General features: G+C 47.2%; 2 protein-coding genes across 3 annotated transcripts in view; one reads left to right on the top strand and one right to left on the bottom strand.

Annotated features, from left to right (window-relative positions):
* The window catches only part of ppcs (phosphopantothenoylcysteine synthetase), a 12,295-nt gene extending 898 nt beyond the window's left edge, over window positions 1-11,397 (top strand). For both annotated transcript variants that reach the window (XM_066691106.1, XM_066691105.1), the window contains exons 2-4: window positions 599-1,149; window positions 1,333-1,436; window positions 1,767-11,397. In XM_066691106.1, coding sequence (XP_066547203.1) covers window positions 615-1,149; window positions 1,333-1,436; window positions 1,767-2,084 — 957 coding nt within the window. In that variant the 5' untranslated portion in view covers window positions 599-614 and the 3' untranslated portion in view covers window positions 2,085-11,397. The remainder of the gene's footprint in view (window positions 1-598; window positions 1,150-1,332; window positions 1,437-1,766) is intronic.
* utp3 (UTP3 small subunit processome component) lies at window positions 4,819-15,277 on the bottom strand. The gene is made up of 16 exons (XM_066691104.1): window positions 15,169-15,277; window positions 13,972-14,059; window positions 11,717-11,773; window positions 10,726-10,782; window positions 10,007-10,100; window positions 9,694-9,762; window positions 9,209-9,330; window positions 8,780-8,932; window positions 8,452-8,523; window positions 8,188-8,228; window positions 7,138-7,234; window positions 6,743-6,868; window positions 6,264-6,403; window positions 5,889-5,949; window positions 5,432-5,539; window positions 4,819-5,235 (listed from the first exon to the last, which is right to left on the bottom strand). Exons 1-16 carry the CDS (start codon window positions 15,183-15,185, stop codon window positions 5,146-5,148), a joined length of 1,392 nt encoding a protein of 463 aa, XP_066547201.1. The 5' UTR covers window positions 15,186-15,277; the 3' UTR covers window positions 4,819-5,145.

Here is a 15,277-nt window from a genome sequence, read left to right as displayed (position 1 = left end):
CACACGCAGCTCCTGCAGCCGCTAACTGCTCCATTGCTCAGCTGACCACATTTAGAGCCAGTTAAATGGGCCGAGTCCGGCAGTGTCCGGGTTAATGAAGGGTAGCTTGTGCGGTGGCCTCTCTGCCCTTGGGACGGGAGACACATCTCTGCTCCCATCGCCCGGCACCAGTCACAGCTCCAGTCTGGCTGAACTGATCTCAGTCCACCGGGGTAAATGTTGGCGCTGTAGGGAGGGTGTCTGTCAAACGCAGGTCCCAGCACAGAACAAAATGACACGGAGGACCAGAGCAACCGCAATGAATCCGTGTCAAATCATTGTGCGCCCCGAAACCCCTTTGTCATACATTTTCAATCGTTTTATTTTAGTGGGGGATGCACTGTGGGTCACTGGTTGCCCACCACTGCACTAGACCTAGAATGACATCTACCTACCCCAGCCGTCTCGATGTACGATATACCAGCCTTCATTTCCTTACTGAACATCTTTTTCAATCAGTCACAGCATGCCTCAGCTCTGAACACTCTGGAGTTTCTTGCTATGTCGATTCATACTCTGTCTAACCCTTCACCCGTGTCTGGTGTTGATGTTCTTTTAGACCCGTGATCAACACGATGGCGAGCTCTGGATCCCCTTCTTCCCCCACGGCGGAGGGCAAGTTGGACGTGGAGTTCACCGTGCCAGCGCAGGTGGAGGTGGCCGGTCACCTGATGGCGGAGTTTGCCCAGCGCCACTGCTCCGCGGGCCGCAGGGTGGTCCTGGTCACCTCTGGCGGCACCAAGGTCCCGCTGGAGTCCAGAACGGTGCGCTTCCTGGATAATTTCAGTAGCGGGCGGCGGGGCTCTTCTTCCGCTGAATATTTCCTGGACTCGGGGTACGCGGTGATATTCTTGCACAGGCACCGCTCCCAGTACCCCTACTCCCGGTGCTACGCTGGGGTCAACCTCCTGGACGCTCTGCTGCTGCAAGGGGGCGAAGGCGGCTCCGGCCAGGTCGTGGCGGACACCGGGGCTCTGCCGGACATTGCCGCCGTGCTGCGGCGCTACCAGGCAGTGAAGGACGCCGAGCTCTTGCTGCCAGTGGAGTTCAACACACTGTCTGAGTACCTGCACCTGCTGAAGGCCGCGGCGCAGGCTCTGAACCCCATCGGTAGGGAGAACAGGGCGTGCGATCAGGGTTAGGTCACAGTGTCTGGCTGAGCAGCAGTCTGACAGTGTGAGGTGTGGATATCTTGTAAATACACGTGCAATTAATTAAATATCTTTGCTGTTGCTGTGTGTTCACTCTAAACTTTGCTAAGCATGTGAATGGTTTTATTTCTTTATCCTCCAGGTTCCAAGGCCATGTTTTATTTGGCTGCTGCCGTCTCCGATTTCTATATTCCTGCTTCAGAAATGCCTGAACACAAGATCCAGTCCTCCAACGGACCCCTGCAGGTAGGAGGCGCCGTCCGATTTCCACAGTCCCAAGACATCCAAGACATCCCTGTGAACTCAGATTGGTATAGAACATGATGTAGACTTGAGCTCCAGTTGTTCAATGAAAAACCTCACTAGTTAAGTCATTAAAAGTAATTAAACCTAAAATGTATTGATTTGCAGACGATTCTTGATCACAACGATCTCCAGTAGCCTGAAGCAACCTGTGGAAATTTGTAATAATAGTTTTTATATGTGTGTGCTTGTGTATGTATATTTATATATATACAAGTCATTGTATTTCTGCAGTGCTGCACCTCAACAGCTACAAACCTCTCTCTCCTGCAGATCAGTATGAAGATGGTGCCCAAGATGCTGTCTCCGCTGGTGAAGGACTGGGCCCCCCGGGCCTTCGTCATCTCCTTCAAGCTGGAGACCAACCCCTCCATCCTGCTGGAGCGGGCCCGGCGCGCGCTCGACACCTACCGGCACCAGGCCGTGGTGGCCAACGTGCTGGACACGCGGCGCGGCTTCGTGGTGGTCGTCACGCCCCATACGCAGGTGGAGCTGGCCCTGAGCGAGGACGAGGCACGGCAGGAGGTGGAGATCGAGGAGAAGATCGTGGCCAACCTGACGGCCGCCCACACCGCCTTCATCGAGGACTGAGGCACCGGGGGGCGGGGTGGGGGGGTAGAGAGGCATGTTAGTGTCGAAAATTGCACTTTGTGATCGGTTAAATAATTGAAGATCTGGGAACAGTCGAGGCCGAGCAGGAGAGACGCATTCAACCCGCAGTCCCCACTCATTAACGGGAGCATTAAAGCTTCATAAGCCCCCATCGCAGCACTTGCTTAGAGAACGGCAGTCCTCAGCAGCCTGAATTATTGAACGACCGCGCGGCGCAGAAACTGGGTCGGCGGCTCCGGATGGGTCAGTCATTAATCATATCGGTGCCATCTTTGTTTCACGTCAGCCAGTCCGAGCTTTTGTTAAATAATAAGTGAGTAAATGAGCAGGGAGCTTGTGTGAAGAGCGTGAAGGGGTACAAAGGTGAAAAAGCCAGTACATCAAACAGGATACGGCCACAGAATCAAGAGCTTTTATTCCGTCCTCTGCAATGGCTCAATTACGACTCTGGCTTTCAGGTAGGCGGCTGCTTCACTATTTATTCACGGGGTGCGTACTTTAAAGATGGAGGAGAGACACTTACCCAGTCCTGTAGCGTCTCGCTGCCGAGGACAACCTGCGACCCTTCACTGAACCCGTCCTTAATGCCAATCAGTCGGAACAGCGCTTTAAGGAGCTCATGGTGGTACAGGCAAGCGACTCCGAATACCACAAGCGATCAGCAGTCCTTGATGAGCAGGAGCAGCTCTTTTGTTATGAATGCTTGTGTTACGGATATCTGCAATAATGTACCCAGCACAGTATGAACTAACAAGCAAAGAGTTGCTGAGCTGCAATTTAGTTCTCATGCAGCATACATGGCCATCTAGAAAGGCTCAGACCGAGGTGTAACTGATTAACATAGCTTTCTATCCATTTGAGCTGGGGTGTCTGATAGCATTATAAGAAATACACAGATCTTTTGTCGTGCCATCTAAATAGTTAGGAGACTCGATTTTTTTTTAGATCGTGCGCTGAAATATTTAGCCAAACCAGGAAGTGAGAGATGAAAAATACATCCCAATAACCCAGGAGAAACAGTTTTCTGCACCAATACATCCCTGTGTACAAATACGCGATTTCTGCTTGTAATGCTATAGATCTTGTCACTCTTTGACCTGAAAGACAGAGACACGTTGGCGTCTCGGTCTCGGGGATCCGGTACTGCCATGTGCCACTCTTTGACCGGGGCCCTAAGATTAGAAAGCGGTCGCGGATCACCAATCCTCTTTGCCCAGATACGGGCTAAAGCGATTAGAGCAAGGCTGTGATCCGAAAGCGGCAATCCAATACAGAGGCCTTGAAGTCATCGAGTAAGACGCGGGAGAACAGGAGACCAGGCTGCGGTGGAGTGAAATGCCGAAGGGCCTTAAGACGCGTGTGTGGTGCCCCCACGGTTAGAAGCGCTGTGACTCCCTGATACAGACAGGAAAAGGCTGGGGATATTTAAAATATTGAATAAGTAAACTAGTGTATCTTTTGGATGATAAAGCCGATCAAGTAGAGCAATACTAAGAGCAGAAGTAATATTAATTTGAATTGACATTTAGTTTGCTTCCGAAACTCTTCTTATAGGAGTAGCGCCGTGTTAACCATTCTGAAGCTTAAAAAAATGCTGTACCCCAGAATCCACTTAACTTAGCTTCTCAGCAGATGCTATTTTCACTGTTAATAGTCCAAGCTGAGGGTGTCAGTTCTGCTGTAATGAAAACCTGATGAGAATAAATGTACAGTTAACTTTATATTTGCTAAACGGATGTAAAAATATCCTCCTGAAATCTATAAAGAGGAGATGTATAGCAATCTGCTCAAACTCAATCACTGCCTGCCTTTGTTCAGTTTAAAGCATGCCATTTACTCTATGTACGCCCCAAAATGTATTTCCCTTTATCACAACCATCAGGGAAAGCTGCTCTGGAGCAATATGTTTGTTTCTGTAAATTCATCCGGGGGGAGATCGCATAATAAACGGCACAATCCCTGAAAAAGCTTTGGTAAGATCCATACCGTTCTACATCTTAACTCAATGGGTGACGTGTTAATGAATGGCTTATAGTTTCTGCAGGGAGCAAAGGGTTTCAGTTTGAGCAAAACTGATTTATGACTTGAAAAACTGTATAATCTGTCCATACACTGACAACACTAGGACACCTGCCTCAGAGAGCCTGACTGGAGGTTTATAGTGTGACCCGAGGGACCCACTCATGAGGGCCTATACTACCTGTTAATTCATTTATGGTTAACTTGCAATTTAGCAGTTAATACAGGGACCAGGTATTACTCGGTGTAAGAGCAGTTCTGACTTGTGACCCACACTGAATAATTCATTCCCTTTCCTTTTCTAAACACACAGCCAGGCAATGAATACAGGGACAGCAATTCAGTATCGTCTCACCTTTAGCTGAACCTTTGCTCCGCATCGAAGAGCTGAACAGACACTCTATACACAGACACACTGGAGGATTACTACGCGTGGATTCAGTTTAGATTACACTTAACCTTTAGCTTAATTCCTGCTATTTATAGAGGAATACGGTGCCTTTGATGTTGAATACTCGTTTCAGAATTAATACTTACTGTATACAAAACACGGGACCAGTAGAGGGACACGATCAAGTAACTATTCCAATAAAAACAAGTTGTCTGGACAGTCAGACCGGTTTTGTTCTATGATTAACATCTACAGACCAAGTGCTTTATACACAATTATGAAAACAAATCGTAAGCGTATCAGTACTGGAAATAGATGTTTTTATTTGAAAGGTGATACCCAGTGATTTCTGCACCACTGAGATTACAAACAGAATCAAAGTCCGATTCATGTTATTTAAAAGATACAGATTGCACTTAAGCCGAACTGAGCCACTGCTGTCAGGGACCGTGCAGCAACAGCTCTTTATAATTTGGAGACCCTTAATGTTCCCTAAACAGCCCTGCTGACCCCGTGGCTGAAACCTGAAGGGCTCCTCTGGTCATTGCTCTGCCGCGTGATTCTCCCTGCTTGCCCACCCCGGACCCTCTGTAGCCACTGACAAGAGGACTGGGAGAAGCCAGGCCTCAGTTACTTGAGCTTAATACTCTTCTTGACTCCGGCGCGGATGCCAGACAGCTCTCCCCCGTACCGGTGCTCCTCCCTGCGGACCTCGCGGACCTGGAACAAAGAGACACGTGATGGGGGTGTGGCATTCATCCTCACTACAATCCAGCTCTGAACTCTCCATGTCATTTGGTGAGATTTGAATCAAGATTAAAGAGATCCTGTCTGGGAAGAGGACAGCCGCCACGGTTTTTACAGATTCGACGCGGAGAAGATCGGAAACAGGATCAGCGGCCGGCTGGACACGTACCTGGCCCTTTCTGCGGATCTTGGCTCTCCTGAACTTCTCCCTGTGCTTGACTCTGGGGTTCCTGTCAATCTTCTTTCTCTTGGGTGTGAGACCTTTGTTCTTGGCCATCTGCAGGGCAGTGAAACACAATCAATCAAACACAAGCACCAGGGGGTCTGAGTGGAAGAACAGGGTAAAGGATTTCCGATCTTGTTAGGAGCGCCAATGCGATCAGAACGGGTCCAAACAAACCAACATCCTTGAGCCTAGTGGTCAAATAAAACACCAGGAGTGAGACCACAAGAGAAAGAGAAAAATCTGCATTGTACCCAATTAAAAGGGAAGAAAATAGGAGTTTTAAGCCCGTCCTCTTGGCGTCTGGGACTGGACCAGAAATGCACCCTGATGATGGGCGTCTGTAATGGCCAATACAGAAATGACCACACGGGCACTTTTTCACCACGCAGGCCTCACTCACCTGGTACGTGATGCCTCTCTTTGCATCTGGGTCGAGCTCCACCTCTTCTCCTTCCGCCAATCTGAAGGAGCGAACCAGAGAACAGTTACTACACACCACCAAGACCAAGACTGGACATGTGGACGGTTTTTCATTGCACCGCCTGATAAATATCCGTTTTACCACCAACCGCTGCACCAGTGATATGGTTTAATGATGACAGAAACACGAGAACTACATTCCCATCTGTGACCCAAGAACATCCAGAAATCTTCACCAACAACCTCAGAGAAGGTCACCATGAGGAAAGAGCTGGTGAAACTGTGACCGTGACGTTCTGGGTATGAAGAAAATGCCAGAGTGGTTTCTCCGTCCTGCAGCCCCAGCCCCACTCACCCTTCCTCAGTTTCTTGGCTGTTCTTCTTCCTCTTCAGTTTCAGCCTCTCCTCCATGTCTTTGTAGAAGCGAAGCGCGGCCTCCTCGTCCATGTCGGAGTCGGAGTCGGCAGCAGGCTGGAGACCCGCGCGCTCAGCCGCCTGTACTCAGAACCGCACACGCACACACACGGGAGGCAAGAAAACATGCACACAGTTTGTTTAGAGACGGAGACCGCTACTGGACTCCATCCTCTGACCTTGCCATGGCTTAGGGCAACAAATCCACACGTCACATGACTCTAATCCACACTTGCTGTTATTGTAATTCAGATTCTTATTTTGTTGCTCTGAAAGTCTTGTTTCTATACTTTCTCTAAATGATTTTAGTAACTACACACTGGCGATCCTCAGGCTCCGCCCCCAGAGCTGTGCACAATCAAACGCTCAGTTCTACAGCTGCTGCAGAACGGAAATGGACTCTTGACTGCTGGGTCTTACCTTTCTGCTGGTGGCCGTTTTGCCCCCTGCCTCCTTCCTGCCAGTCCTGCCCTGCTGCGACTCAGAGAGAAGCTGGCGCAGCTCGGGGGACAGCCGTGCATCCAGAGCGCCCAGGTCATTGATCAGCTGCAGGGACAAACCACAGCCCTCACCACACCGCCATTTCTGCAATCACCCCCTTCCTCCGTCTAAAAATGGTTCGGTCCAGATCCCGTTACCGACCTACAGCGGCCAATCTGTGTCGCGTCTTCATGCTGCTTAAACTCAACGCAACTGACAAACACAAATGTAGATCCTGCGATACTTCACACCGCTGGCATTAAGTGTCCTGAACCGTCATTGGTAAACAATTCTACGAACAGGATGCCATTCATACACAAACCACAGAGACTCACATTCCTGTAGGTGACCAGCCGCTCGATCACAGGGTGGTTGTGTGCCGGGATGCGCTTCGCCTTCAGGACCAGGTAAAAACTGATATTGGTGCAATAGCTGAGGAGAGAGGAAAGACATGAGCACGGCCCTTCTACAGTCGCTTCCTGCATCGTTACACCAGATACCAGAGAGATCAGGGCCGAGAGACATGAGTGACACATGCGTCGGCCTAAACAAGACCAAGAACACCGATCTGGCACAAGAGAGCGTAAAAACAAAACCAGCACAAGAGAAAGGCATTGTCATTATTTGGTAACCATTTAAATCACCACTTGTTCTTAAACTCATTTTTTATTTTGAATTTGCAGTTTATTGAGGAGTATTTAATTCAGTATTAAAACTATTTTACTATTATTGTTTGTTTGCACTTGCCGGATTTAAGGGCCATTTCAATGTTAATTTCATTTAATTGTTCAGAGGGAGTTTTATACATTTTATACTTTAAAAATATTAAGCTTTTAATAGCTTTTTGGTTGCCTGGTCAGTTCTTCAGCTCAGTGTCTGTGTTATAGTCCCATACCGTGCCATCTAGTGGCCAAATATCATACTGCAGTTCCCATTGTGTTCCAGACTTCTGCTCAAGTTCAGGTTGCAGCTAACAGGTCCCTCTTTGTTTGGTCGTACATGTGTGTGCCTATATAAACATTTACAAGACAGTAGGCTTTAGTCTATGTTAGTCCGGGGGCTACAGTGAGTGGCCCCCTGAGTCAAATCATGCTTTAGGGCCCCCAAAAGACTAGAAACAGCCCTGAGAGAGATGATCTAGTGGAAACCAGATCACTTTTGCAAGAGGAATGTTCCCGATTTCTAGTTTCGGTTCAATCCTACACAATAAAGTGTTCCAGGAAGGTGTCCTAACAGTTTATTCAGCACTAATTTTGAAATCTATAAATCATAATTTACAACTCTGATCCACATTGCTGCAAGAGCTGCTGAAGAGCTCCTAGGTTTTGCTGACAGGGACGTTATGAAAGTAAAAGAAGTAAACACAGCACACAGGCTGAACTCACTTCAGGTAGAGCTGCCGTTTGGTTCGGAGGTAGTCGGCTCCCTGTAAAGTGAAGCACAGAGACGGGGGATCAGTCGAGCTGCCTGACAGTCGGATATATCCACCGCACAGGCACCCACCGCACGGCTGAGTGTGGTGCTCAGGGGTGATTGTAATGTATATAGTGCGGCTGCTGGATTCGCCCCTACACCGATGCTCCGTCCGGAAGCGAGTGTGAACACAGGGAGTCTCGGTGTACCGCGGGGCCCCACCGCCAGGGTCTCACCTTGCCTTTGGGGATCCTGCCGTCCTTCACCATGTCCAGGAGGGGCTGCACCTCGTCCTTCAACTCCATCAGCTGCACACGAGACAACATGATCACGTTTCCGCTCGACTGGCACAAACGTGACTTCAGTCAGCCGAGCCACCAATGATCGCAAGTCTTTTGAAACAGCCTTATGAGTCACAGCCTGTTGTAATCTTGAAAACTACGACGCTGCCCTGCTGTCTCAGCACACAAACACCCCCATGAGTGGACAGACCCCCGACCCCCCAGCCCCGAAGCCACCCCGAGTGCCACGGCGGCGAGACCCCGGTGATACCCGGGCTCGGACCTTGGCCTTGAAGTCCTGTGCGAGTTCCAGCAGCTCCGGGGACTCCTTCTTCAGCAGCTTCAACTTCTCCTTCTGGGACATCTTCTGCAGGTCCTTCACGATCTTCTGCTCCTTCTCCGGGGCCTTGTGCTCCTCCGACTCCGCGGCGAAGGCCTGAAACAGTCGGGGACAGAGAGACACTCAGAGGGACGGGACGGAGGGTCTTGACAGAAGGACTTTAAACCACCGCACACAGCGCTGATATTATACAGTCAGAGTCTGTAAAGGCTTTCTGCACCAATAGAGACGGGAGGATTTCAATCTCCGGGCTCCACCGCGGTTTAATAACCTCCAGAGAGTGCGTTTCATAAAGCACTACTGACTCAGTAATTGTGCAGAGACTGATATAAGTGAGACTGTTTGAAGACGTCTGCCTGTGCGGTCAGGTACCTGCAGGAGGTGCAAGTCGTAGTCCTCCTCACTCAGGGTCCCCACTAGCCGGTTCTGGATGTTTTTGGCCTCCTGCTCCTCCTCCTCTTCCTCCGCGTCGGCCTCCTCTTTAGACTTCCCCTCTGTAAGGAGCAAGCACACATTTGTGGTATTTGCAGAAACGCACGGCACCCGGCTCTCAGCGTGAACGTCTGATTGGTTAACCTGCTCACTTTGACATTATCAGGGTTGGGTTTGAGGGACAGGGTAGTCTTTACTCAGTCTAATTCGTGCTCTTCGGTAGATTACAGCAGTTTAATTCAGTTTAAATGGCAGCTCAGCCGGATTCTTAAGCTTTTTTCAGTGCGATCAAAACTATTTCCCAGTGAAAAACAACGCAAACTAACAGAAGGCCACTCTATAAAAGTGCTGGTTGCCATATCAACCCCCTGAAGGCATTCGATCGCAGTTAATTGAAGCCCATGCCGTCCACAGAGGACACTTACTGGTAGATACGTAGTCCGAGTCGTAGAACATCTTCTTCCTGAGGCCCCAGGCCATTTCGTTGGGCAGGTCTGTGGGCAGAAGAGAAGAGAATTGAAAAGGGCTCTGAACGCTGGGTTTTGAGTCAGTGCTGTCTGTCCACCACAGGGCAGCGAGTTACAGTGGGTTCGAGTCTCACAGCTTCACACAGAAATTCACACAAAATGAAGAGTGGCAAGTTATCAACAGTTATTTTATGGGAGCAGGCCCCTCCTCTCTGACATGGCCCTGCGAGAGAGATTCGTGTCTGGTTGACTGAATTAGCAGATTTCTCACCATCATCTTTCTTCCCTTCTAGGTCGCTGTCCATGTCAGTCTCCTCCTCCTCTTCCTCCTCGGACTCGGACAGCTCCAGGCCCATCACCTCCTCCTGCACAACAAGAGAGAGGAGAGGAAAGGATTTGGGGAAAGGTCCTGTTGCAAACCTAGCTATAGCAAGCCAAAGAGAAATGTCCCTCAGAAGTCCTGGAGATGCGACCTTCTCGAAGATTGACAGAGTAATTAAGAGTCTTTTCTCCTAGAGCAGTGCTTAAAGATGCCAAACTGTGCCCTGTGCTTCCGGGACTACGGACTCTCAGGGATAAAACAAGTACCAGAACAATTCACCCTGTCAAGACTTGAGTGGATGAAGGGACTGAAAGACAGGCTAATTATTACATACATTTACAAGGCATACATATAGTGCAGCAGGGTGAAGATAGTTTTAAATGTTACGAGGGGTTTCTTGGCATGTCTGAGTCTTAGCCAAAAATACAAACCCTGACACAAACAGCAGGGAAAGCGATTATATTTCTCAGACATTAAAATGTCCTGTTGTCATTGTGGGTGACTTCATTCCAGCCTAAAGACAGTGCAGCCCTGCCCTCACACTCAAACACCGTGTGAAAAATCAGCTAATATTTAAGACGGTAAGAGCACTGATCTGAGCGTAATTATATCGCTCTCACCAGGTCAGCTACAGTACCGCTGTAGGGATGTGCCGTCGTTCCCCTTACCTCGTCTGCGACGTCCTCCGGATCGCTGTCCACTCCCACCCCTCGAGCCAGCAGCTTCTACAGAGCAGAGCAGTCAGAGTGAGGAGATCGGGCCCCCAGGAGCCAGGCCGGGGTCCACAGTGTCTGTGAGCAGCACTGAGGGCCAGCCGTGGGGGAGCTGACAAGGCTTTGACCACACAACAGAGTTATACAATACAACCCATTTCACACTGTACTTGATAAACACAAATGCTTTCTTAAAGATGTGTCTTTAACCTCAGTCACCATCTGTGGAGTCCAGGGCTTTATTTGTTAGGTGTGCAGTTCTTTCTTCAGAACTAGTTTCATAAAACATAATTGTAATTGATGCTCCTGCACTGAACACCTTACACAGCAGCTGCACTTCCTGACTCTGATAAGGTATGAAATACATAATTCTGTGTGAATAAAGACATTGAGCAAAATGTTTCAGTGCCCTTGATAATGGAGGCCTTTGTTTTGAGCAAGTGGATCATGAGATGCCTTACCAAAGCGACCATTCAACTGATGAACGGATGACTGAACTGGAAGACTATTGAAGAACAAACATCATCCATTTAATTTCAATACATTTCCATGAGCAAATTCAAGTTTAATTGATTCACACATTGCGCTGTGTTTTTATCATGAAATAAAAACAGATAAGCAGCTGGAGCCGAGAGCAGCAGTGTCCTCTTATTTTCATATGAAACGCCTCTGCAAAGGTCTGGTATCAAGGCGCTGGGTGTATTTGTGTGAATGACTGCTTCTGAATGGGATCGATTAGTGCTGTTGCATTACTAGTTAGAAGAGTGAAAACAAGTGATTCTGTAAAACACTGACTAGGAGCAGAAATGCTAAACAACTGGCCAACAGAAAAATAAATCAATGAAGAAATCCCTCACAGTAAACTACTGATCTGAACTTGTTCTTGTGTTTTATTGTCACTATGGGTTCCAAGCAGGCATCTAATGTAACGTTACAATGTGCTGACCTTGATCTTTTCCTCGTGAAACTCATCCACCTCATCCTGGAAATAACTGGAGGATTTCTGTTGGAGGAAGAACACAGATATTCTCATTTAAAGCCCAAAATCGTAGTATTTTAATTTTTAATTTATTTTTAACTAGTTCCATGAACTAAGATATAATACCATTGTAATTATATATATATATATATATATATATATATATATATAAACACACACACACATCATGTGTTGTTTTGCACTATAAGAAAATTGCATTTCTTTATTTCCCTACGCTGCCAAGAATCAGCAAATAGGAAGTGTTTTTGGCAGTGGGATCACAAGTGGAACACAAACTAAACCTCTCCATTAACAAAACACACTGAATTTCAAATATTCAAACTTTTGTGGGAACTCCAGTGTGAGTGGACATAGTATCCACCATTTCCCAAATGATCCCATATTAAGTCGACTTAAGTCAATCACCTGTCCTGAATCCAACTGAGCAGCATTTCACTTGCTGAAGGCAAAACAAAAGGCAAAACGCCCCCAGAACAAGCAGGAGCTAAAGACACTGCAGTGCAGGCCTGGCAGAGCATCACCAGGGAAGAAACCCAGCATCTGCTGATGTCTATGGGTTCAGACTTCAGGCAGTCATTGACTGCAAAGGATTTGCAACCAAGTATTCAAACTCACAATTGAATTGTTCATTATGTTAGATTGTCCAATTACTTTTCAGCCCCTTAAAACACAGATAAAAATGGGTGCAATTCCTACACCGCTCACCCAATTTGGATTTATCTACCCTCAAATTAAAGATGAAAGTCTACACTTAAAGCATATTGATTGTTTCCTTTCAAACAAAAATGATGCGTCACTGTCCAAATATGTATGGACCTAACTGTATGTGATATATAGATTATTCTGTATCCCACCTTGGATACATTGTAATAATACATACCAATCATTTTAAATCTCAAATGTTCAAGTTATAGTTTTAGCAGAACCATAAGGACACAGCAGCAGCGAAGTAGCAAAGTAGCGACTCCAGTCCTCTACCGCACTCCCCGGTCCTATTACCAGTCTTGTCCCAACTCCAAAAAAGTGTTACTGGATGAGGACTTTGTCCATCACAGCAATCTCTTTCAACAGACTGATGGCAGCAAATGAAACTTGTGAGTGTCATGTTTGTTTTAATTGTTTAACTTTATAACATGTAAATACTGATATAATTAAATATTTAATAGGAGTGATTTGGCCAAATGCTGACATGCAAGTCCTTTCTTTCCTTGATACACAAACGTACATTCCTATCCTTCCGAGACCCACCACAAACATTCAACTATACAATTTACTATTTAACTTGTGTGATTACATTAAATAAATACCAGAACAATAGTTTTGTACATTCCCTTCCCATTTGAGTGTATTATTCTCCGAGTACTGTGTAGATAATAATTTGCAGTAGTTTATAATATTCCTTATAACAACAGAAACACCCGAGTTGATTTGTGCATTTCCAGAGCGTTCTCTGTACCTGGACCTGGACGCCCCAATCTATTGCTCTGCTCAGAGGTCAGGTTTGATGCGGTGGCAGGAATCGGTACACAATCGGAAGTCGTCCTTCGGATGAGACACAAAACCGAGGTCCTGACTCTCTGTGGTCATTAAAAATCCCAGGGCATTTTTCGAAAAGAGTAGGAGTTTTAGCCTGGTGTCCTGGCCAAATTTCCAACTATGGCTCCTAAAAATTGTCCCTATAAATAACTGGCATTATCTCTCTGCCCACCTCCCCGGGAAGTAGCTGATCTGTGTCGAGCGACTGGCGCACTATGGCTGCCGTCGCATCATCCAGGTGGGTGATGTACATTGGTGATGGTGGAGGTAAAAGGTAAAGCACTTTGGGTGTCTAGATTAATCGCTACATAAGTAAATAAGGATTATTATTATCAGAGTTGTTTGATCGCTAATGAAAAAGGAAAAGCCTCTTGTTAGTGCACACCTCTTCCTCAAGTGTCACGCAGCCCCAGCACATCACCTGACCTCAGCAGGACCACAGAAACACAGAGTCAGACGTGCCACTGTTTGCATATTTAATCAATCTCTATATGATATTGCAAAAATACGCAAAACAGCTCAGTCCTCAGTGTATGACAAACAGAAGCACACTCCCTGCTTTGCGGTATTGACGGTTGTCAGATGCCTGGGGCTGGTCCATCTGAAGGGCTGCATGGTGCACCGGTGACAGAGAAACACAGGCAGTGGCACGGCCGTGGCTTTACCTTGTCCGGGACAGACATGTCCCTGTAAGCTGCAGGGTCATCGCTGTCATATTGCTCTTCCTTTCTCGTCCTCTTCTGACGCACCGCTCTGAGAATAGGGAGATATCAGTTTTACACTTACACACTCGCTGGGTATGTGAACTTCACTGTTTATTGCGGACAGCTGAGAGACCATTTGTTCTGCTGAGGAAGCATGCGCGCAAACACCAAAACACACAACCATGAGTGGATTGAGTACTGTAGATCACCTTCCCAAACTAGATCAGTCTAATGTGTGGTATAGATGAGGGAGGTACTCCTCACTTTCCTCCATTCAAAGCTCTAGTTTACTTTGACATTGTACACATTTTAATATTTTCAGTGGGGAGCATATGTTGCTTTCCTGATTAAAGACACTAAAATCAGCAGGGACACACGCACCCGGGGACACAAATGGAAATTGGGCTTCAAGGCATTCAAGACAGAAAACAGGAGACACTTCTTCACACAGAGAGGCGTCACAATCTGAACAAACTCCCCAGCGATGTGTCTGAAGAGGCAATTTGGGAACATTTAAAATCAGACTGGATAGGATCCTTGATCACTTAGTTATTAATGGACACCAAACGAGCATGATGGGGAGAATGACCTCCTCTCGATTGAACACTTTCTTATGTTCTTGTATTCTAATGCATGTTAAAAATAATAAGTCCATTGTCTTCACTTTAGGTCGCATTATGCAGCTGAGGCTCAAACAGAGGTGAGTTTAGGACTATAAAGCACATATAACACCAGTCAGATAGAATAGATGGGTCTCTCTCTTCACACCACATGTGGGATGACAGTCATTTCTTCTCCTTCCTGAATATCCATGATTATGCGACACGCTGCAGCTGCATCACATGCACGTTATGGACCCTGATTTCATATCGATACTGAAGCTACACGGCTGAGAGCAGGCAGCGGCTGCAAAGCAAATCTACTTCCAGCGATCGCGATTTTATCAGAGAGTCAGTTATCGGTGTCATTAAGTGCCTTCGGCTCATTTTCCAAATATGTGTATTACACTGAAGGCATCTGATCCACTTTCCATTAGCAAATTTGAGGAACCAATTCAGATACTGTCGTGACGGGGAGACGTTACTCCTTATAAATGCAGCTCATTTGAAACGGATAATATAAAGAAGGTAAGTACAATAAACGTTGTTATCTGCTCACCTCAGTGCCCGCACCATGCCGACTCAACGCGTGCGCCCGGCTTCCTGCGTCACAGTGAAACCCTCCGCAGGGAAACAATGTTTAAACGGCAGCGCTCCAGTGTTCCGCT

This window comes from Amia ocellicauda, chromosome 18 (genome assembly GCF_036373705.1).
Source record: "Amia ocellicauda isolate fAmiCal2 chromosome 18, fAmiCal2.hap1, whole genome shotgun sequence".
NCBI lineage: Eukaryota > Metazoa > Chordata > Actinopteri > Amiiformes > Amiidae > Amia > Amia ocellicauda.
The sequence above is the reverse complement of the archived record's forward strand: the minus strand, read 5'-3'. Positions and strand labels throughout refer to the sequence as shown.

Bases quoted from the DNA above. Each gene is read 5' to 3' on its own strand.
- utp3 (XM_066691104.1), bottom strand. The intron at 8,933-9,208 runs GTACCTGACCGC...CGACTGTTTCAG, and splicing joins ACGACTTGCACCTCCTGCAG to GCCTTCGCCGCGGAGTCGGA. The intron at 5,540-5,888 runs GTGAGTGAGGCC...ACTGCCCTGCAG, and splicing joins AGAGAGGCATCACGTACCAG to ATGGCCAAGAACAAAGGTCT.